Source organism: Sorex araneus, chromosome 4 (genome assembly GCF_027595985.1).
Source record: "Sorex araneus isolate mSorAra2 chromosome 4, mSorAra2.pri, whole genome shotgun sequence".
NCBI classification, from domain to species: Eukaryota; Metazoa; Chordata; class Mammalia; order Eulipotyphla; family Soricidae; genus Sorex; species Sorex araneus.
The window spans coordinates 544,339-566,380 of record NC_073305.1 but is presented as its reverse complement, the minus strand read 5'-3'; the positions used below and the strand labels follow the sequence as shown (position 1 = coordinate 566,380).

Sequence of the window (22,042 nt, the reverse complement as noted above, 5' to 3'; positions counted from 1 at the left end):
GGTGGGTCTGAGGGCCCTGAGCGGGTCTGTCCCAGCGTGACCCTCTGGGTTACGGACTCCGACCTTCCTGGGCACTGCCCACTGCTGCCGGCACTGACGGTGTCCGGAGCTGTGTGTCATGTGTGAGCTGTGTGTCCTGTGCGAGCTGTGTGTCATGTGCAAGCCATGTGTCCTGTGCGAGCTGTGTGTCATGTGCAAGCCATGTGTCATGTGCAAGCCGTGTGTCATGTGTGAGCCGTGTGTCATGTGCGAGCCGTGTGTCATGTGCGAGCCGTGTGTCATGTGCAAGCCATGTGTCATGTGTGAGCCGTGTGTCCGGCTCCTTTCTGTAGGCCCGCAGAGGCTCACAGTCTCGTGCCTTTGGGGTCACTCTGAGCAGGCTGGACCACCACCCAGGAGTCCGCTGAGTGTGTCTGGGATGTGAATGCAGCCTGGGCAGTGTGGGCAGTCCCAAGGCTGAGGCCACGGCGAGGAGTCTGGGGCCTGTGTGGGTGGCCGGTGCCCTCCCTGGTGGCCAGAGTCTGGGCCAGTGCCCTGGGCATGGCCGGTGCGTGTGGGTGTGGCAGCGGGCAGGGTCTTGCGTATCCACCTGGTCTGTGCCCGCGGGCATAGCCTGGTGCCCACACGTGTGGCCTGTGCTTGAAGGTGTGATCTGAGTTTGTGGGAGGGGCCGGTGGGTCTGGGCCGGTGGGTCTGAGGGCCCTGAGGGGGTCTGCCCCAGCGTGACCCTCTGGGTTGCGGACTCCGACCTTCCTGGGCACTGCCCCCTGCTGCCGGCGCTGACGGCCCGGAGCCCCGTGGTCTGAGGCCACTGCTGTGCGGTGGGTCTCAGCCTCTCGGGTCTCGCTCCAGCTGTGCTCCAGGGGGGCAGCGCCCGCTCGGGGGTCGGGGCGTGGAGTCTGCGTGTCCTCCTGAAGGGCCAGTGCGGCACACATGACCACGGCACACGCAGGAGCACGCCAACGCGTTTCCGACAGTGAGCCTGCCTGGGCCTCCGTGCGGGGAGCCGGCCCCGGGGCCTTGGTCTTCTCAGAGACTCGCCGTTGTCCTGCCACTCGGGACGGTCTCGTCTCTGCAGTGCGTCGCCCTTTCCTCCCCGCCCCGGGGTCCCCGCTCGGGGTTGGCGGCGAGCCTCGCCCGGGGCCCCCCCTCCCGTGTCCGCGGTGCCTGGGACTCGCCCTGCTCCCGCAGTGGGCGCCAGGCGGTGCCCCTCCCTCCGCGGCAGGACAAAGCGCAGGTCGAGGGGGAACGAGCTCTGCTCTGGGAAATGCTCAGACCAAGTGCTCAGCGTGACCCGAAAGGCTTGAGAGTGCTCTCGACCTTCCCAGAGAACGCACGAATGGCCGGGCTTTGCGTGACTTCCGCGGGGAACCCGTGGTCAGGCTGGGGGTCTCTGCCTGTCAGGGAGCCACCTGAGAGTCGGCCTCGCCACCAGGGCCCAGGCTCCACCCCTGCACTGCCCCAGCCGCACTGGGCCCGGGTGTGGACCCCGGCACCCGGCAAGCCCCGGGCCGAGTCTGGGGGCCGCGGTGCTGCCGCCAGTTCCGGGGGGAGGGAGCATCTGTGCCGACGGCTCTGGCCTCCGCTGCTCCCTGCAGGTGCTCAGTCTCGTCCCGGAGGTCAGCCTGGGAGCAGGCACGGCTCTGCGAGCGGCCGGGGTGGCTGGGGGAGGATGGCTGGGACCATCATGCTGGGCTGCGCCATGCTGGGCTGCGCTGGCGTCTCTGGGCATGGGGGCCGGAGCACTGCGGGAGGCCATGGGGCTGCGCAGCCCTGACGCCCCCTTGCTTACGGGTCTCCCGGCCACGTGGCCCCAGGCCCCAGTCACGGGCCACGGGTGTGGTGTGGGGACAGAGCCGCCCCCCCCAGGGTCACCCTCACTGTGTCTCCCTGTTCTCAGAGCCAGGCCAGAGGCCACATGGCACGGAGCTGCTGTGTGTGTGACCGTGTGTGTGACTGTGTGTGTGACTGTGTGTGACCGTGTGTGTGACTGTGTGTGTGACTGTGTGTGACCGTGTGTGTGACTGTGTGTGTGACCGTGTGTGTGACTGTGTGTGTGACTGTGTGTGACTGTGTGTGTGACCGTGTGTGTGACTGTGTGTGTGACCGTGTGTGTGACTGTGTGTGACTGTGTGTATGACTGTGTGTGACCGTGTGTGTGACCGTGTGTGTGACTATGTGTGACCGTGTGTGTGACTGTGTGTGACCGTGTGTGACCGTGTGTGTGACTGTGTGTGACCATGTGTGTGACTGTGTGTGTGACTGTGCGTGCTCTGCAGTGGGCACTGGGACGTGTCCCTGAGCATGTGTGTGAGTGTGAGCAGTGTGTGTGTGTGTGTATCTGCGAGTGAGTGTGTGAGTATGACTTTGAGTGCGTGAATCTGGGAGAGTGTGAGTGTGAGTGTGTAAGGATGCAGTGAGTCTGAACATGAGTGTGTGGAACTGGTGTAAGTGTTGTGAACGAGTGTGTCTTTGAATATATGTGTGAGCATGTGTGTGTGTGCGTGTGTGTGTGTGTGTGTGTGTGTGTTTCCTCCCTGCAGCCCAGGGCATGTTGTAGAGCAAGTTCAGAGGGGGCGAGGGAGTGCCCCCAGTGTGTGTGTGTGTGTGTGTGTGTGTGTGTGTGTGTGTGGTGTGTGTGGTGTGTGTGTGGTGGGGTGTGTGTGTGTGTGTGTGTGTGTGTCCCAGGCACGCGGTGTGTCTCAGAGTGCGTGTCCAGCAGGGAGGTCATACCAGTCTCATCCCGGGTGGCAATGCACGCCTCAGTCCTGTCCAACTGCCCAGCACCGGGAGGAGCTTTGGTCACTGTGTGCTGGGGGCCCGGGCCAGGCCTGGTCTGGCATCACATGGGCAGCCCCAGAGCCCTTCTCCGTGCACGTGGCCCGTGACCCCTGCAGCCCGGGGCATGCCGGCTGTTCTTCAGAATGGCCAGCTGCCCCGCGCTGCCCTCCAGGCCGGGCCTGTCACGGTTTCCCTGGACCTGCTCTGCCTTGGCCGGGCACTGAGGCTGTGCGTCGGCGGTGACGGGCCCTCCCTGGCCTCGTCCGGCGTCCGGCATGTTCCACGGGCAAAGGCCAGAGCTGCTGCCCAGGGCGGTGTGCCCCGGCGGGGGGGATCGTGGCCTCCTGCCAGGAAGGGGTCGCGCCAAGGTGCCGCCTCGGTCCCCGGGCAGGGCTGGGCCAGCTCCGGCCCCCTGGGCTGGGCTCACCCGTCTTGTCTCCATGCAGGTGACCCACGCTTCCAAGGCCCCGTGTTCACCCAGGAGCCTGGCGACACCGTGTTCCCCGTGGGCACAGAGGGCAGGGCGGTCACCCTGAGCTGTGAAGCCAGAGGCAGCCCCTCCCCGCGTTACAGGTAAGTGGGACCCCCGCAGCCCAGCACCCCGCCTCACCCACTCCTGCTAGGGGCTCAGCGGTGGCAGGCTGAGCTGGACGGCTGCCCTTGGGGTCAGCACCCCAGGGCCTGCGGAGCTGGACGGCTGCCCTCAGGGTCAGCATCCCAGGGCCTGCGGAGCTGGACGGCTGCCCTCGGGGTCAGCATCCCAGGGCCCTCGGAGCTGGACGGCTGCCCTCGGGGTCAGCGTCACAGGGCCCACGGAGCTGGACGGCTGCCCTCGGGGTCAGCATCCCAGGGCCCTCGGAGCTGGACGGCTGCCCTCGGGGTCAGCGTCACAGGGCCCACAGAGCTGGACGGCTGCCCTCGGGGTCAGCACCCCAGGGCCCGCGGAGCTGGACGGCTGCCCTCGGGGTCAGCGCCCCAGGGCCCGCAGAGCTGGACGGCTGCCCTCAGGGCGAGGAGGAGCCACGAGGGATAGGGAGGCGCTGCCACACCTCACTCTGCCTCTCACCGTGGCGCAGAGAAGCTCCCGTGTTCGGTGCCTGTGACAGCCCGGGACTGAGGGGCTGAGGGGCTCCGGGCAGACGGAGCCTCGAGGGAGAGGCGGTCTGGGGTCTGCGCCTCCACGAAGGGCCCCCCGTGTCCTCCATGGGGAGGCAGGCCTGAGTCCCTCCTCCTGGGCTCCCGTCCCCGGGAACTCAACCTTCCCCAGAGTCCCGTCTGGGGTGGGCTCTGCTCCCTCCCACGGTGCCGGCAGTGACGTGCAAGGCTGTGCGTGGTGGGGGGTACTTGAGCGCGGTGGGTGTTTGCCCTGGAGGGGGTTGATCTGGCTGGGGGGTACTTGAGCACGGTGGGTGTTTGCCCTGGAGGGGGTTGATCTGGCTGCTTATCCGCCTTGGTGAAATGCTGACCTACGAGAAGCCTGGAGAATCCCTCCAGTAGTCGGTGACTTTGCATTGCCTGGGGCGGGAGTTACTGTAAGCCTGCATTTCCAGCTAGACCTTGGGAACTCACTCACGGGCCGTCGAGGTTCTGTGGAGACAGGCAGAAACCAGAGCTTGAGAACAAGGAACTTGGGCCCACTTTCATGCCACTGTTCTGTGTTTATAGGGTTTTTGTGTGTGAAAGATACATCCAACTAAAGCCATCGATTCAGTGAAAGCAGCGGCCCTTACAGAAGCCTCCGGAAGGGAGCAGAGACTCAGGACAGGGAGGAAGGCGGACGCTGGGGACGGAGAGGGAGGCGGGCACTGGGGACGGAGAGGGAGGCTGCTCCTCCAGCCCGTGCTCTCCCTTGAACCCACAACCCACTTATCTCTCTATCTTTGCTCAGTTTTCCCACTCTGGAGAAGCCCGTGTTCTCTGGAACGCATACGTCCTCTCTTTCTATCCCCTGTGGCTCTCTCCGTGAGTTTCAATAAAAGCTGTCTCGCTTCATGGAGAGGGAAGGATTTTGCAGTCCCATCTCCCTCAATATAAGTACTGACACGGGGGTGATGTGGATTATTTGGAGTCATGTGGATTAGTCGAGGTGATGTGCATTGTTCGATGTGACATGGGGCACTTCAGAGGCTGTGGATCATTTAGGGTGGTGTGGATTCCTTGGGAGTGATGTGGACTCCTTGGGAATGACGGGGATTGTTTGGGTGCTGTGGCTTGTCTGGGTGATGTGGGTTATTTGGTAGATGTGGGTTATTTGGTGGATGTGGGTTGTTGTGGATGTGGGTTGTTTGGGTGCTGTGGGTTGTTTGGGTGCTGTGGGTTGGTTGGTGGATGTGTACTGACTGCCGGTAGCCCAGGGTGAGCAGCCTTCCTCAGAGAGGAAACGGATCATCTATGAGCAGCTCCTCTGGAAGTGCTCACAGCCCCGCCAAGACCCACCCGGGAGCCGCCTTCCCAGTGGCTGCACAGGCTCGAGTCGGCCCCACCGGCCACTGACAGAAGCCCGTGGCATCATGAGGAAACCCAGCTGCCTCTCACACCTGCCCGGGTGGGCTGTGGCCATTCTACCGCCGGACAGCAGCTGTGTCCTCCTTCCCCGAGCCCCAGAGGCCAGACCCTGAGCTGCTCAGATCCTCTGCGAGCCCCAAGGCCACGTCCCTGGGCCTGCTCGGCACCAGGAGCGGCCACTGCCGTGCCCTGTCCCGTGGACACCAATAGAGTGGCCCACGGCCAGCCCCACGGGACACTGGCTGGAGGCCGCGGGGCACTGGGGAGAGTCTCCCGTGGATAGGCCGCCGGGCGCTGGGGAGAGTCTCCCGTGGACAGGCCGCGGGGCGCTGGGGAAAGTCTCCCGTGGACAGGCCGCGGGGCGCTGGGGAAAGTCTCCCGTGGACAGGCCGCGGGGCGCTGGGGAAAGTCTCCCGTGGACAGGCCGCAGCTGGTGTGAGGCGGCCGTGTCTCAGCTCTCCTGGTTCCCTAATGCCGGCCCCCTTGGAGGCACCTTTTGCTCCTGCCATGGGGGTGTCTGCTCGGTCTGACGAGGGAAGCTGTGCCCACTGTGCACACGAGTGTGCAGCCCGGCGCCTGGCAGGAGCACCAGCTCTCGGGTGCCCCCGCCGCCCACCAGCCTGACAGCTCGCCAGGCCACCTGCAGCAACTCTGGCCCCGTTCCACGTGCGAGCCCCAGGCCCCTGCGGCCCAGCTCCACGGGACAGGCAGGGGATCTGGGGGCTGTGCCAGACAGGAGGCAGGTGACCCCAGGAGGACTGTGCTGGCCTCTCATGTCCATGGTTCTCAGACTCATAAACAGGGAGCTGTGGACACACCGAGACCAGGAAGAACATCAGGGTAGTTCTGAAGTGAGAAAAAGGGTGTGTTTGGGTCAGTTTGGGTACGTATAGCTCTGTAGCACTGTTGTCCCATTGTTCATTGATTTGCTCGAGCGGGCACCAGTAACGTCTCCATTGTGAGACTTGTTGTTACTGTTTTTGGCATAGTGAACATGCCACGGGGAGCTTGCCAGGCTCTGCCGTGTGGGCGGGACACTCTCGGTAGCTTGCCGGGCTCTCCGAGAGGGGCATGGTGAGTACAAGCTCAGTGTGAGTGGTGTGGCAGGTCGGTGGAGTGACTGACTGACAGAGGGCAGCTGGGTGGGGAGTGGGTGGGGAAGGACACATGGGCTGACGGTGGCTGAGAAGGGGAGTTAGGGGGTTATTGGAAACCACGAGCTGAAGGGAGTCGAACACGCTCCCCGCGGCTCAGGACAAAGCTGAGGGTCTGGGCGAGCTTCGGAAGCCCACCCTGCAGACTGAGGCAGCCTCGTCTCTGCCGGTCACCCTTTGTGCAGAGACAACCCTTAATTGGCTCTCTGAGAAACCCAGGCTCAGGACTCCTCCCGAGAGAGCCTTTGTCACTGGGTGTGATAGAGGACGTGCTTTCTCGCACCTCCTGCGAGGCTGGGCCTGTGCTGGGAGGCTGATTAGCGTCAGCCTGTTTCCCGATGTGCCAGCGTGGCGGGAGCTCGGAGGCCCTCCTGGAGGAGGAGGCGCCCCCACCTCTGTGGTCAGGGTTTCTGCCCTTCGTGGGATGAGAGGCCGGCAGGCGTGTCCCTACTGCTTCTCCCAGGGCCATCAGCGGCCAAAGGGACATCGTCCCCAGTGACGTCACCGTGAGTGGCTGTGGCAGCGCCCACCCGCCCGCACAGGGTGCCCGTGCCCTCACAGACGACCCGCTCCACACCGGCCCTGTGACAGCCAGTGTCCACTCAGCACCGGCTTCCCTGGACCCGGCGATTCACGTCTGTGTGGGGGAGGATCTCCTGCCCTTTAGCCGGATTCTGTTCCGTGAAACGCGGTGGAGCCCCAGGAAGGGCCGAGGATGGAGGCGAGTGTCCTGCTGAGGCCTGCAGTGCTCTTGGCCTTTGGTCTGATCCCGTCCCCACAGTGCTCTCTGCCTCCGGCCTGATCTCGTCCCCACAGTGCTCTCTGCCTCCGGCCTGATCTCGTCCCCACAGTGCTCTCTGCCTCCGGCCTGATCTCGTTCCCAGAGCGAGGAGAGGGGATCTGACAGAAAGCAGATCACAAAAGCCCCATTTTCAAAAACAGCCTCACGAGTTGATTCTTTTCTATCTTCAGAAACTATTGCCGAAGCCTAACGGTTATTTTTGGATGAAATATTGAATATGCAGATTGAGGCGTCTTCCCTTTAAGGGCTGCAATTACTCTCATCACTCCAGTCAACATATTAACAAATGCTGCATCTAAACACCAATGCATTTGCTTATTAGCTCGAAAGCCGCATCTGGAACCACAAATTGCTTCAGTGATTAAGTTCCTGGCTTCCCTGTCACCCCCGAATCAAGCCTGAGGGTGGGCCGAGCGGGGCGGCCCCACCAGGCGCAGCCCTGAGTGTCCCCGAAGTTGTTTTGTTCTTTTCATTCAAGACGGAAGCTCGCAGGCGCCTCCCGCTCTCTCCTCTCCCCTCGCATGTGCCTTGGGGAGGCTGTAAGGGCCCCAGGAGGGCGGTCGTGGGCGGGAGGCGGGTCCTCCCGGTTACCCGGAGTCTTCTCTGGCCGCTGGGAGTAGCCCTGGGCAGTGAGGCGCCTCCCCCGCAGGCTCCCCCTCTCCCAGCACCTCTCACAGGTGCTTGCCCCGAGGACAGGGAGAGCCGGTGTCCTGGGCACTTGAGCGTTGGCTGAGCTCCAGTGCGAGGCAGGCAACAGAGACGAGGACGTGCCACAAGAGAGACACAGGCAGAGCCACGCGAGGGACACACAGACGGGCTGAGCTACGTGAGAGAAAAGCGGATGGGCTGAGTCACGAAGGGAAAACAGAGATGGACTGAGTCATGTGAGGGACACGCAGATACACGGAGACAGATGGGCTGAGCCAGGTGAGGGAGACATAGGTGGGCTGAGTGTATGAGCACACATGTGAGTGTGAGTATGTGTCCATGTATGAATGTGTTATGAGAGCATGAGTGAGTATGCACATATGTGTTCAAGTGTAAGTGTGCATGAATGCACCATATGTGTGCACATGTTACTGTGTGCATGTGTGCATACATGCACACGTGATTATATGCATGTCTGAGTGTGCATGTGTGCACATATGAGTGCATTCACGTGTACATGTGATTACATGGATGAGGACATGCTAGTGTCTATATGTGCACATGCTAGTATGTGTGTGCATGTGAGTGTGCATGCACATGCAGGTGTATATGAATGCACAATTGACATGTGCGTGAGTGAGTATGCGTGCTGTGAGAGTGCACACATGTGGATGTCTTATTGTGGCACATGCATTTGTGCCTGCGTGTGCATTTGTGTGCACTTCCATGCTTGTGTGAGTGTGTGTGTGTGTGTGTATGTGTGTGCAAGGCTGTGTCTCCAGTTTAGGCAGCCCGTGACCCCAGCAAACACCTCCAGGTGGGAATTCTAGCGGCTCCTGCCTCTCCTCCACATCCAGTGGGCTCGGGTTCCTCCTCCGAGGCAGGGTCCGAGGTCCCACGTGGCCTCAGCCTCTGCGCACTCGGTCTCATTACTTGCACAGTGAGTGTGTTTGGGGATGCCGGAGGCGGGTGAAGTGCTGGTTCTTTATCTGACTTCCTACAGGGTCGGCCCCGAGGTTCCCAGGGGCAGATGTTTAGCCAGCTCAGGGCCGGGTGGTGCCAGGGCGGGATCAGGCCGCTCACTGGTCAGGGGCCCTGCCTGGGCTCCAGGACCCACCACCAATAGGATTTTTAAAATTTATTTTTTTATTTTATATTCATTCCTTGGAGCAAACAGGCTCTTCCTACTGCTTGCAGCTCATACTCCCCGAGTCACAGGCAGACAGACAGACAGACAGACAGACAGTGTCCCCACGGGCCTGAGCCACTGCAGAGAGACAGACGGGTACAGTGTCCACCGTGATCTGGGCGGCTGCAGACGGACAGTGTCCCATGTGGTCTGGGCCCCTGCAGACAGACGGCGAGTGTCCCACGCTGGGTCTCTACTCCTGTGGGCAGACAGACGGACGGGCAGGCTGCCTGGGCTCACCCTTCTCTCACACCTGCAGCTGCTCCTCGCACCCGGGGTCTTTTACAGTGTTTCCTTGTGTCTCATTCCTTCCTACTGGCAAGGAGCTTCAGTTGTTGCAGACAGTCTAGGCGCACTGTTGCACTTCCCGTCAGCTTTCCCTGGGCACCCCTGTCTGTCTCTGGGCTTCCTGTCAGCTTTCCCTGGGCACCCCCGTCTGTCTCTGTGCTTCCCGTCAGCTTTCCCTGGGCACCCCCTCTCTGTCTCTGGGCTTCCCATCAGCTTTCCCTGGGTACCCCCCTCTCTGTCTCTGGGCTTCCCGTCAGCTTTCCCTGGGCACCCCATCTCTGTCTCTGGGCTTCCCATCAGCGTTCCCTGGGCACCCCCATCTCTGTCTCTGGGCTTCCCGTCAGCTTTCCCTGGGCACTCTCTTCTCTGTCTCTGGGCTTCCCGTCAGCTTTCCCTGGGCACCCTCTTCTCTGTATCTGGGCCTCCCGTCAGCTTTCCCTGCGCACCCCCGTCTCTGTCTCTGGGCTTCCTGTCAGCTTTCCTCAGGCAGCCCCGTTTCTGTCTCTGGGCTTCTTGTCAGCTTTCCCTGGGCACCCTCCTCTCTGTCTCTGGGCTTCCTGTTAGCTTTCCTCAGGCAGCCCCGTTTCTGTCTCTGGGCTTCTTGTCAGCTTTCCCTGGGCAACCCCTCTCTGTCTCTGGGCTTCCCGTCAGCTTTCCCTGGGCACCCGCCTCTCTGTCTCTGGGCTTCCCGTCAGCTTTCCCTGGGCACCCCCGTCTCTGTCTCTGGGCTTCCTGTCAGCCTTCCCTGGGCACCCCCCTCTCTGTCTCTGGGTTTCCCGTCAGCTTTCCCTGGGCACCCCCATCTCTGTCTCTGGGCTTCCCATCAGCTTTCCCTGGGCACCCCCATCTCTGTCTCTGGGCTTCCCGTCAGCTTTCCCTGGGCACCCCCTCTCTGTCTCTGGGCTTCCCGTCAGCTTTCCCTGGGCACCCCCATCTCTGTCTCTGGGCTTCCCATCAGCTTTCCCTGGGCACCCCCATCTCTGTCTCTGGGCTTCCCGTCAGCTTTCCCTGGGCACCCCCTCTCTGTCTCTGGGCTTCCTGTCAGCTTTCCCTGGGCACCCCCTCTCTGTCTCTGGGCTTCCCGTCAGCTTTCCCTGGGCACCCCCATCTCTGTCTCTGGGCTTCCCGTCAGCTTTCCCTGGGCACCCCCATCTCTGTCTCTGGGCTTCCCGTCAGCTTTCCCTGGGCACCCCCTCTCTGTCTCTGGGCTTCCCGTCAGCTTTCCCTGGGCACCCCCTCTCTGTCTCTGGGCTTCCCGTCAGCTTTCCCTGGGCACCCCCATCTCTGTCTCTGGGCTTCCCGTCAGCTTTCCCTGGGCACCCCCATCTCTGTCTCTGGGCTTCCCGTCAGCTTTCCCTGGGCACCCCCTCTCTGTCTCTGGGCTTCCTGTCAGCTTTCCCTGGGCACCCCCCCCTCTGTCTCTGGGCTTCCTGTCAGCTTTCCCTGGGCACCCCCATCTCTGTCTCTGGGCTTCCCGTCAGCTTTCCCTGGGCACCCCCTCTCTGTCTCTGGGCTTCCCGTCAGCTTTCCCTGGGCACCCTCTTCTCTGTCTCTGGGCTTCCCGTCAGCTTTCCCTGGGCACCCCCTCTCTGTCTCTGGGCTTCCCGTCAGCTTTCCCTGGGCACCCTCTTCTCTGTCTCTGGGCTTCCCGTCAGCTTTCCCTGGGCACCCTCTTCTCTGTCTCTGTGCTTCTCTCTCTAGGTGGGGCTAAGGCTTTAGCACCCAAACCCTAATAAATGGCCTCTGGTTAAGGAGTATGTGCTGGGCACCAAGTGTGGGACAAACGAGGGGGCTGTGGGAATGGAGAAAAGTCCAGCCAGCCTGGGCCATAACCAGGTGTGCTCTGTCCTAGCCTGTCCAGGAGTGTACCTGAAGGCGCTGGGAAACTCTGTCCACAGCTGCCTCCCTGGGAACAAATGTGTGATTTCTTCTCTGCTCCTGTGGCTGCCACTCAGGGACGTTCCCCCCTTAGGGTGCAGCAGACGCTGGGGCTTGCCGGGTCTGCTGAGGCTGGAACAGATGGCCACTGCCCTCCCTGAGGGAACATGAGGAGAGGTGCAGGTGAGGGCCAGGTGTGCCCCTCAGGAGAGATGCAGGTGAGGGCAAGGTGTGTCCCACAGGAGAGGTGCAGGTGAGGGCCAGGTGTGCCCTGCAGGAGAGGTGCAGGTGAGGGCCAGGTGTTGCCCGCAGGAGAGGTGCAGGTGAGGGCAGGTGTGCCCTGCAGGAGAGGTGCAGGTGAGGGCAGGTGTGCCCTGCAGGAGGGGTGCAGGTGAGGGCCAGGTGTGTCCTACAGGAGAGGTGCAGGTGAGGGCCAGGTGTTGCCCGCAGGAGAGGTGCAGGTGAGGGCAGGTGTTGCCCGCAGGAGAGGTGCAGGTGAGGGCAGGTGTGCCCCTCAGGAGAGGTGCAGGTGATGGCAGGTGTGTCTCACAGGAGGAGTGCCCGTGAGGGCAGGTGTGCCCCTCAGGAGAGGTGCAGGTGAGGGCAGGTGTGCCCTGCAGGAGGGGTGCAGGTGAGGGCCAGGTGTGCCCCACAGGAGGGGTGCAGGTGAGGGCAGGTGTGCTCACACTCGCTGCCTGCTGTGCTTCTAGGTGGCAGTTGAACGGCACCGACGTGGACCTCAGCCAGCGGCACCGCTACCAGCTGCTTGGAGGGAACCTGGTGGTCCTGGGTCCTGACCGGCACCGGGACGCAGGGAGCTACCAGTGCTTCGCGACCAACTCGCTCGGGACGGTGGTCAGCAGGGAGGCCAGACTCCAGTTCGCCTGTAAGTTCCTCCTAGCAGCAGAGAACCCGTCAGCGAGCCGGTCACTGACCCGGAGTGAGTGAGTGGCCGTGGGATGGAGCTCGGGACGGTGTGTCCTGTCGTGGGCCGAGGGTCAGTCTGCGGTTTGATGTCCAGGGCCCGGGAGGAAGGTCCCGTGTGCGGAGCCTGGTCGGGCCCTGCTGGTGGGTGGGTCCCAGGCTCCTCGACAGCTTCAGAGTGAAACGCGCAGGGTCAGAGCAGGCCCAGAGGGAGGGCACTTGACTTGCCTGTGGCTGACCCAGGCTCGATCCCCCGCACCCACCCACAGGGACCCCTGAGCACAGGGCCAGGAGTAAGCCCAGAGCACTGCTGGGAAGTGGCCCAAAGCCAAGCCCAAAGCTGAAACACTGGCGGAGGGAAGCGACTGCTTCAGACTCTTGCTTGGAAGCAGAAACGTTTGTTTCTGAGAAGCGGGAGAGAAGCTCCCCAAAGGGAGAAGCTCGGCCCTGGGCTAGGTCTGGCTCCTTGTCTGTGGGAAACGCCCGTGTTTCTGGCGTCGGCTGAACCTGTTACGGAGTTCCCAGGGTCCGTTTGCCGCCACGATGCTGCCGTCCAGAGCCCGAGGAGCCTCGCCTCGGCTCCCAGAGGCAGGGGCACAGCCCTGACCTCGCCTGGTCCTTGTGCCGCGTGGCTCCTGCGGCCACGGCTGCTGCCAGCGCCCTGCCGGGGCCTGCACATGTGTGTGTGCGTGTGCGTGGGCTTGCACAGGTGTGCACACATGTGTCCTGAGCCCCAGTGACCTCCCTGGTCTCTCTGGCCCCTGGCCCCTGCCCCTCGAGGTTCACAGGTTCTTCACTAAGCAAGTGCTGGCGCTGATGCGCAGAGGAGATGGGGGTCTGCAGACGCGCCCCAGGCTCAGGACTCAGGAGAGATGCCCCTGCTCCTGGGATCCCGCAGAGAGTGCCCAGTGGAGGGGGGTTCCCCTGGGCATCATCAGAAACCCGAGTGCAGGGGAGCAGGCTGGAGGGGAGGAGAGCAGACTAGGGAGGTGAGCAGGCTGAGGGGAGGTGAGACTCTGGGAGGTGAGACTTTGTGAGGTAAGACTGTGGGAGGTGAGCAGGCTGAGGGGAGGTGAGACAGGAGGTGAGACTGTGGGAGGTGAGCAGGCTAAGGGGAGGTGAGACTGGGAGGTGAGACTGTGGGAGGTGAGCAGGCTGAGGGGACGTGAGATTGTGGGAGGTGAGCAGGCTAAGGGGAGGTGAGACTGGGAGGTGAGACTGTGGGAGGTGAGCAGGTTGAGGGGAGGTAAGACTCAGGGAGGTGAGCAGGCTAAGGGGAGGTGAGACTTTGTGAGGTAAGACTGTGGGAGGTGAGCAGGCTGAGGGGAGGTGAGACAGGAGGTGAGACTGTGGGAGGTGAGCAGGCTAAGGGGAGGTGAGACTCTGCGAGGTGAGACTTTGTGAGGTGAGACTGTAGGAGGTGAGCAGACTGAGGGGAGGTGAGACAGGAGGTGAGACTATGGGAGGTGAGCAGGCTGAGGGGAGGTGAGACAGGAGGTGAGACTATGGGAGGTGAGCAGACTGAGGGGAGGTGAGACTGGGACGTGAGACTGTAGGAGGTGAGCAGACTGAGGGGAGGTGAGACTCTGCGAGGTGAGACTTTGTGAGGTGAGACTGTGGGAGGTGAGCAGGCTGAGGGGAGGTGAGACAGGAGGTGAGACTGTAGGAGGTGAGCAGACTGAGGGGAGGTGAGACAGGAGGTGAGACTGTGGGAGGTGAGCAGGCTGAGGGGAGGTGAGACAGGAGGTGAGACTGTAGGAGGTGAGCAGGCTGAGGGGAGGTGAGACAGGAGGTGAGACTATGGGAGGTGAGCAGGCTGAGGGAGGTGAGACAGGAGGTGAGCAGGCTGAGGGGAGGTATCGCATGCTGCTACTCGGCGAAGGAAATGAGACCCTCACTTCGGTGCCATCTGGGGCTCTAGGCAGGGGCGGCCCAGAATGAGGCCCACCCTGCAGTGGTGCTCCCTGGCTCACAGTCCTGTGCGTCGCGCCTCACAGGCGTTTTCTGACCAGGGTGTGTTTCAGACTTGGGGAGCTGTGTTCCGGGTTTGTTTCGGGTTCGAGAAGCTGCTGTTCCACAGGACTGTGATGAACAGAGCAACAGACGCTTGGGTCTGAAGAAAGGGTTCTTTTACGGAAACTGCCCAGAGAGAGGGTGGGGGGTCCGAGACGGCAGCTCTTGCCTGCCACGTCAGAACTGTGGCTCAGTGACAGCCTTGACAAGGTCACTAGACTGGACCTGAGTCTGGACACGCAGGACCGTGCTGTGGTTGGCAGACACGGCGGTCTGCCCAACGGGGCTGGGGGGCGGGTGCAGGGAGGGGCAGGGAAGGGCTTCGCTGACTCCTGTGGTGAACGTGTCCACAGAGGCGCTGCGTATGACGGGGTGTCTGAGCACGAGGCTTGGTCTGCGGCTCATCTAAAGGAAGCTGAGCTGTGCTGGGAGGCCGGTGGGCACCGGGGCTCGGTGACTATTTGAGTCGTCTGCAGTCCACGGCCAGTATTTTAGCTGTCATATGCGCTAAGGGGAGGGACGCACGACGTCCGCATCACACAGGACAGGTGGGCCGTGGTGTCCTCCCCGGGTGCTCTGGAAGATGGGCCGTAAGGGCAGGTGCAGAAGACAGCAGCAAGCACAGGACGCATTTCACACTTGCTATTATCTGGGTTCTTGCACTTTCGAAGTTGACTCAAGCAGCAAGTTAGTAAGAAAACACTCATTAATGAGTTAACCCGGAGCACGTGCCTCCACGCTGAAATCTCCTCTCTACACCCACGTCATGCCAGTCAAAGCGTCTCAGAGACTGATAACTAAGCACCCAGCAGTACGATGCAAATGAGATGCAAAATGATTGAACTGTGAAATTATCACTTCACCAGAAGACCCAGATCACTGGAGAGTCATCAGTTTAGTCTGGGAAGCAGGCAGCTGTGCTTCTTGGTCAGCTTCACACCCTCAGCCTCAAGCAAGGGGCACCCAGAACTAGGCATCCAGAACATAACTTCATTTAAAGCTGCAGAAATTACACAGCAGCACCTGTTCGCCAAAACTCATAGATAGCAAATCAGTTCCAATAGAGTCTCTAAGTCAAACTGCCGGGTTAGGGGCTAGACGGTCATCTAAGTTCACCAGATCTGGGTTCTCAAAGAAGTAAATATGACTGACACACCCTGAGACTCGGAAGGGAAAAGAAAATATCAAGTAATCAGATGAATCCAGAAATGAAAGGAGAAAAAGAATAACAGAGAACGTAGAAAACACAAAATATCAGAAGCTTATGCCGCTGACGTGGACAACCCAGAAGGAGCAGTTGAGTTTTGAGAGGCAGCAGCCTCCCGCGCGGAACCAGGAGGGAAGGGGAAGCTGGAGCAGCCCGGTCCCCAGCTGTGCTTTCTCGTGGGTGCTGCTGAGCTGCTGAGAGGACCGACACTCTGTTCTGTTCGCCTCACACCCTTCCAGAAAATCAAAGGAATAGGCAGCAATCTTCCTCACAGGTTTTACAGGACCAGCATTACCCAGATCAAGAGTAGCAGAGACTGAAACGGAAAACTGCGAGCCAGTGTCTGATGAACATCGATGCAGAGATACCCAGAAAGATATCAGTGAACTGAATCCAACCACATAGCAAAAGGAGCCTACGCCGCCGTATCAAGTGAGAGTCACTTCAGGGGTGAAGGTGGCGATCAGTGTGACATACCGTCTCGGCAGAAGGAAAGATGAGAATCGTGCTGTTAAAGGCAGAAAGATTTAATAAGATTTAACACTCACTCACTGTTATAAAAGGTCAGCAGGGTGAGGATAGGAATCTGCCTCACTACTGAACACAAAGATTGTGCTTAGCAAACCCACAGCTGAATCATACTCCACAGTGAGAAACTAATAACCCTCTCTTTTAAAAAAATGAATGCTTTGTTTTTCTATTTGAGCATTGTGATTTACAAAGTTATTTATAACTTATTTCAGGCATAGAATTTGCCAGCACCTACCCCATCACCAACGTCAACTCCATCTGCCCACATCCCAGTGTCCCTCTGACCCCCTCGCCTGCCCCCTTGACAGGCACCCTTGTAAGTTTGGTCAATGCAGCTTGGATCTCAGTCTTGTTCCTTCTATTACTAAGATGTGCGGTTCCCTGACTCTTCGCCAGCCTGGAGCCCCCACCCCTGCAGTAATACCTCTGCCCACCGGGTCTCTTTCCTCCCCAATTCTGTCCTAGAGCCCAGGGTAATCCAGGTACTGGCCCCCACTTTGGTGCCTTGCTTTATGTTACGGAAACCTTCTCAAGATTAGACAGAAGGAAGAATGTCACTCTACCCAAAACAGTATTTGGTATTACTCAAAACAGTATTGGAATACCTAGCTATAGAAATTAGGCAAGAAAACATCACTGTCACTGTCGTCCCGTTGCTCATCAATTTGCTCTAGTGGGCATCAGTAATGTCTCCATTGTGAGACTTGTTACTGTTTTTGGTATATCTAATACACCATGGGTAGCTTGCCAGGCTCTGCCGTGTGGGTGAGATACTCTCAGTAGCTTGCCAAGCTCTCCGAGAGGGGCGGAGGAATTGAACCCGGGTTGGCTGCATGCAAGGCAAATGCCCTACTGCTGTGCTATCACTCCAGCCCAGGCAAGAAAACACAAAGGAATTAAAATTTTAAAAGAACTTGAACTGTCACTATATGATATACATAAAAAATAGCTCTAAAGTCTTCACCAAAAATCCTTAAGAAACAACAAATGATAAAAAGAGATTAACAGACTGAGAAACACAGAAAAAGCATTTGCAGTTATATAAATAAAAAACAAACTAGAAGAGAGTGAAATAAAAATCCCCATTTACAATTGTGTCCAAAACCGTATACCTGGAGATGAACTAAATGAATGGTGAAAGACTTATACCTCAAAAACTGCAAGTTGCTATTGAAAAGAAGAGTTCACAGGACTGGAACGGCCCTTCCACGGTCACCGATTAGAAGAATTAACAGTGTCTGAGCAACAGTTCAGTAACTATCCTCCTCAAAGTAGATTTATATATATTATATATATATACTTATATATATTATACATATACATTGAATGCAATTCTTATGAAGATTTCTATGGCATTCTTCACAAATCTAGAGCAAATGCTGCTAGATTTTTTTTCATGGAGCATAAAAATTTTCAAATAGTCAAATTCCTAGCGGAAACAAAGAAAGATGGCTGGCATTATTTTCCTTGACCTTAAACTATACTCCAAAGAAATTGTAACCAAAAGTATGGTGCTACCTTGGAAACAAATTCTTGGAGTAATGGAACAGAACGAAGTCCCCATCTGAGTTTCTCAGCTAAGTTATGGTGGTGGAGCCAGTCGGATGTCAAGGAAGAAAAACCTCTCACTGAGTGTGCTGGGGAAAAAACACGGGCTACATGTAAAATATCAGTGAAATTAGATCCGAATCTCACACTACACAAAAGTGTATTCAGAATGAACTAAGGGCTGCCAGATGAGATCTGTCCATAGAATACGCCTAGGAAAACACAGAATTCTTCATGACACTGACTTCAGAGGGGTTTTAAATGTCTCAGCCCCATTGGTTAAAAAAAACAGATAAATGCAACATCAAATTAAGGCAGATCTGTACAGTGAAAGAAAGAAACTTCAGCTAAAATGAACGACACCCTAGTGAGTAGGATGAAACAGTCACACACGGTGCATCCGACAGAAGGCTGCGAGGAAGGACGTGTGGAACAGCCCTCAGTGACACAGTGACCATGGAGGTGGGGCAGAAGGGCCGGACAGACCCGGGACAGAGAGGACAGCACGGTGCAAACAGGCATGTTACGACAAACAGGTGCTTCGCTGATGATCAAAGTGACAGTGAGACGCTTCCTCACAGCAGTGAGAACAGAGCCCCCAGACTGCCGGGGACGTCAGCCAGCACATTCTCGGAGCTCCCACCAGAGAGCCCGCAGCACCCAGGACTCTGTTCCCGGCGTCTGTCTCGGGAGCCGGCAGCTCTGGGCACTGCTCGGCTCCTGGCAGTGCTCCAACGGCAGCCACGACCTGGGAACACCCAACACGTTGGAGGAGGAGTGGAGGAAGGTCGGGAGCAGAACTCAGCCTGGAGAAGAGACGTCCTCTGTGCCAAGGGAGCGGGACCACAGGGCGTCGTGGCGAGAGAGGTGAGTCAGCGGAGAAGGCCTGGTGCCCCGTGAGCTCACGCCCTGGGCGATGGACAAGCAGGAAGGGAGTGGACATGCCCCGTGGGAAGTCCTGGGCTTTGCGAACAGACTGAGGCTCGCGGCAGGAGGGGCCGTGTGGGGAGGGGCGGGCAGGCCAGGAGGGACTGAGGACAGCAGGGTCTGGGTCTGGGTGTGGGGGCACTTTGGCTTGTGGGTTTGGGTGGTGACCAGTGGCCGCGCACACCAGCGTGTGTTGGCAGTACTGCCGTCCGCCGGGTTCCGGGAAGAAAGCACTTTAAACAAAAACAAAAGCTCTCCGAGCGTGAGATACTAAATGCGGAACATGCAGGAGTGTGTAGTCTAGTTCATTCTATTTGTTGTTTTGCGTGTGGGGGCGTCCCACTGGGCAGTGAGCCTGGACCGGCCAGGCCAATGCGCGAGTGCTAGGTCCCAGGGGTACAGTGTGGGCGTTGTGCGGTACACGGGACGCACCCCGCCAGCCCTGCGCCACCTCCCCGCCCCTAGGGCTACTGTCATTCCTGACCTTATTGAACGTACCTGCTCCGTATGGGTTTGGGAGCCACTCCCAGCAGTGCTCAGGCCGTGCCTGACTCTGCACTCTGGGTCACTCTCGGCAGTGCTCAGGGACACGGTGGTTCCAAGGGTTGGTTGTGTGTAAGACAAACGTCTTACCCTGTGCTGCCTCTCTGGCTCCTGAATCAAGATCCGAAATGGCGGTTCCGACTATGCCCCCAGACGACTACGAGTACTTCCCGAGAGAGTGGGGCCTGCCGGGGGACGCGGCTCAGGGGAGGAGCGTCTCCCTGAGCAGGAGTGATCAGCACGCTAGCTCTGGCTGAGGTCGCAGTGTCAGAGGGGGATGCTCAGTCGCCCGAGTCTGACTCTCAGGCCTGGGCCGTCGGTCGGTCAAGGGCTGCTGGCCTGTGCACGTCGGTTCCTCAAGGGCTGCCTACAAATGGGTCCAGGAAACATTTACAGTCAGAAGTTTTGGCACTAATTTTTCATAGGGTTATGTACGGTGCCCAACTTTAATTGTGTTGAAATTGGTCGTCAACCTGGGGGCTTAGTTTTATTATAGAACTTTATAAAATATGGCATTTTATAACACTTAATAAGCTCTGCACTTAGGAGATTGCAGCATATTGGTGGGAGTTTTATAATTTTTGTATACTGGCCATTATAATTATTTTATAGCATTCGATTTTTATAGTGCCAAGTGTATATAAAGTCTGGTAAGTGGGTTTTATTTGCGCTGAGGGTGTGCTCTTGCCAGTCTGTTTCTCCAGCAGGAACGAGTGTTTCAGGCCCTTCCTCAGAGGAGCAAGAGGCCGTGTTCGTCTGCCGGACCCCTTGATCCCGAGTCTCAGCCAGGAAACTGAGGAAGCCTTGCACTTCCTGCTGAAAACGCAAACTAGACCCTATTAAGCTTCCCACCAGCCACTGGCTTCCTAGTTCAAGAAACATTCTTCAGAGACCCCTGCTGTTGAGGGCAGACGACTCTCCTCGGGCCGGTTCCCAGATGCAGCCCACCCTGGCCCTGAGCAGATTCTCCCGCCCAGCTCAGGCTGTCACCTGCTGTGTCACTCACCGGCCCCGAGACACCGGCCCTGAGCTTCCTCCGGGAGGGGCTGACCCAGCTCCCCGGGGGCACGGCTGTGCCTTCCAGCACTTGGGGGCTTCACCTCCTGCTTCCCCCCAGAATCCAGCAGAGTGGCCAGAGAAGCCCCAGAACCCTGGGAAGCACCCGGCCTGCTCGTGGCTGGGGGAGACGGGCGGGGGGTGGGGGCGGGGCGGGCAGATGCCCCGTCCCCATCACCCCATCAGCACTTCTGTAGGCCGCAGGGGGCCGCGTGGGCCTGCCGTGGCCTAGACTCCCTGGCTCCCAGCCACAGGCCTGGAGAAAGCCGTGGCGGTCACTCTGTGGAGCCTCTCATCTGCCTGGCAGTGTCCTGGGTGGACGATGGTGCGTGGCCGCCCCCAGCGCCCCGGGGTGAGGCCTCACTTTAGGGGAGGCAGGGACTGGGAGCAGGATCTCGTGTCCACATTGGAATCCTGTGTTCTGTGTGTCCAGGCGTGTCTCGGCCGTGGTGCTGAGCTCCTGGCGTGTGTCTGCGCCATCGAGCCCTCGGTGTGGTGCTCTGAGTCTCCCACACTCGCGGTAGCTGTCCAGAGCTGCAGTCACGGCCTCCAGCTGGCAGCCGGGGACTGGGCCCATCTCAGAGCAGGGGCACGGGGACAGATCACGGGGTGCGGTACTCGAGGAGCACCAAGTGCCCTTGACTCTGCAGCGCCTGCGTCCAGCTCTCGGCCCTTCCCATTGCTTGAGCGCCGGACAGTACTGAGACTCGGTGCACAGAGCGTCCAGCATATGGTCGAGCAGACCGGAAGAATTAATGCCTGACAGGAACAGCCCGAATGGAAGGGGCTTTGTCCACCTGGGCCCCGTGTAGGGAGGATGGACAGTGCCAGAGACGGTTTCCTGCCCACTTGGGCCCCGTGTAGGGAGGATGGACAGTGCCACAGACGGTTTCCTGCCCAGCGGGGCCCCGTCTAGGGAGGATGGACAGTGCCAGAGACGGTTTCCTGCCCACCTGGGCCCCGTCTAGGGAGGATGGACAGTGCCAGAGACGGTTTCCTGCCCAGCGGGGCCCCGTCTAGGGAGGATGGACAGTGCCAGAGACGGTTTCCTGCCCAGCGGGGCCCCGTCTAGGGAGGATGGACAGTGCCAGAGACGGTTTCCTGCCCAGCGGGGCCCCGTCTAGGGAGGATGGACAGTGCCAGAGACGGTTTCCTGCCCAGCGGGGCCCCGTCTAGGGAGGATGGACAGTGCCAGAGACGGTTTCCTGCCCACTTGGGCCCCGTCTAGGGAGGATGGACAGTGCCAGAGACGGTTTCCTGCCCAGCGGGGCCCCAGCCAGCAGACTGCGATGCCGCTCAGGGCACGTGTCTTTAGTGCTTGGGCTTATGTGACCTTCCATTGTGTGTCGTTGTGTCTCGCCTGTGTCACCACCTCACTGTCATCACCCAAGGAGACCCTCCCCCCACCTCGCCCTCCCCACAGCCCTTCCCCACCGCAGACTCCCTGTCAGAGACTCAGGGGCCACTTCCTAGTCGTGGTCCCCGTGTCTCTCCCCGCTGCCCTCTACTGCCCACTGGCCTCACCCTCCCTCCCCGTGGCCGCTCATGAGGTCTCAGCTGGGCAGCCTCGTGGGAGCAGGCACTTCTCCAGTGGAGGGTCTCAGGTGGCAGGAAGCCCGAAGGACCCCTCCCTAATCAACACAGGTCACGGCCTCCGGGACGTGGTGCCCACCCGTGAGGGCAGCTCTTTCCCGCAGGGCACGGCTGCAGGTGTGCGGGGGAGGGGAGAGGAGGACCCCTGCTCCTGGCTGGGAGCGTGCACGTGTGCGGACACTGGGAGAGCCCTCCCAGAGGTAAAGCAGGGACTCCTTGTGACCAGAGCTCTCCGTTCTGGGTGTCTGACCCTGCAGAACGGGGCGCTCTGGCTGGAGGAGTGCCCTGCATCCTGTGATGAACCCTCCCAGCACAGGGGCAGGCGAGGGGGTGCCCAGGACAGGGCTGGGGAGGGTGTGGGTGCTCAGTGCAGTGTGGGTTTTCTAGGGAATGGTCCCCGAGTTCCCTCCTTGCCCCCAGAATCAGAATCTCTAAGACGAGGGCCTGGGAATCTT

The 22,042-nt window shown here is 59.6% G+C and overlaps 1 protein-coding gene across 3 annotated transcripts in view; it reads left to right on the top strand.

Moving 5' to 3' along the window:
* LOC101547086 (contactin-3) overlaps positions 1 to 22,042 on the top strand; it is a 120,103-nt gene that overhangs the window by 30,502 nt on the left and 67,559 nt on the right. For all 3 annotated transcript variants that reach the window (XR_008629761.1, XM_055134947.1, XM_055134945.1), the window contains exons 3-4: positions 3,228 to 3,354; positions 11,956 to 12,131. Coding sequence is in view for 2 of the 3 variants with exons in the window: in XM_055134947.1 (XP_054990922.1) it covers positions 3,228 to 3,354; positions 11,956 to 12,131 (303 nt within the window). In the remaining variant the exon portion in view is untranslated. The remainder of the gene's footprint in view (positions 1 to 3,227; positions 3,355 to 11,955; positions 12,132 to 22,042) is intronic.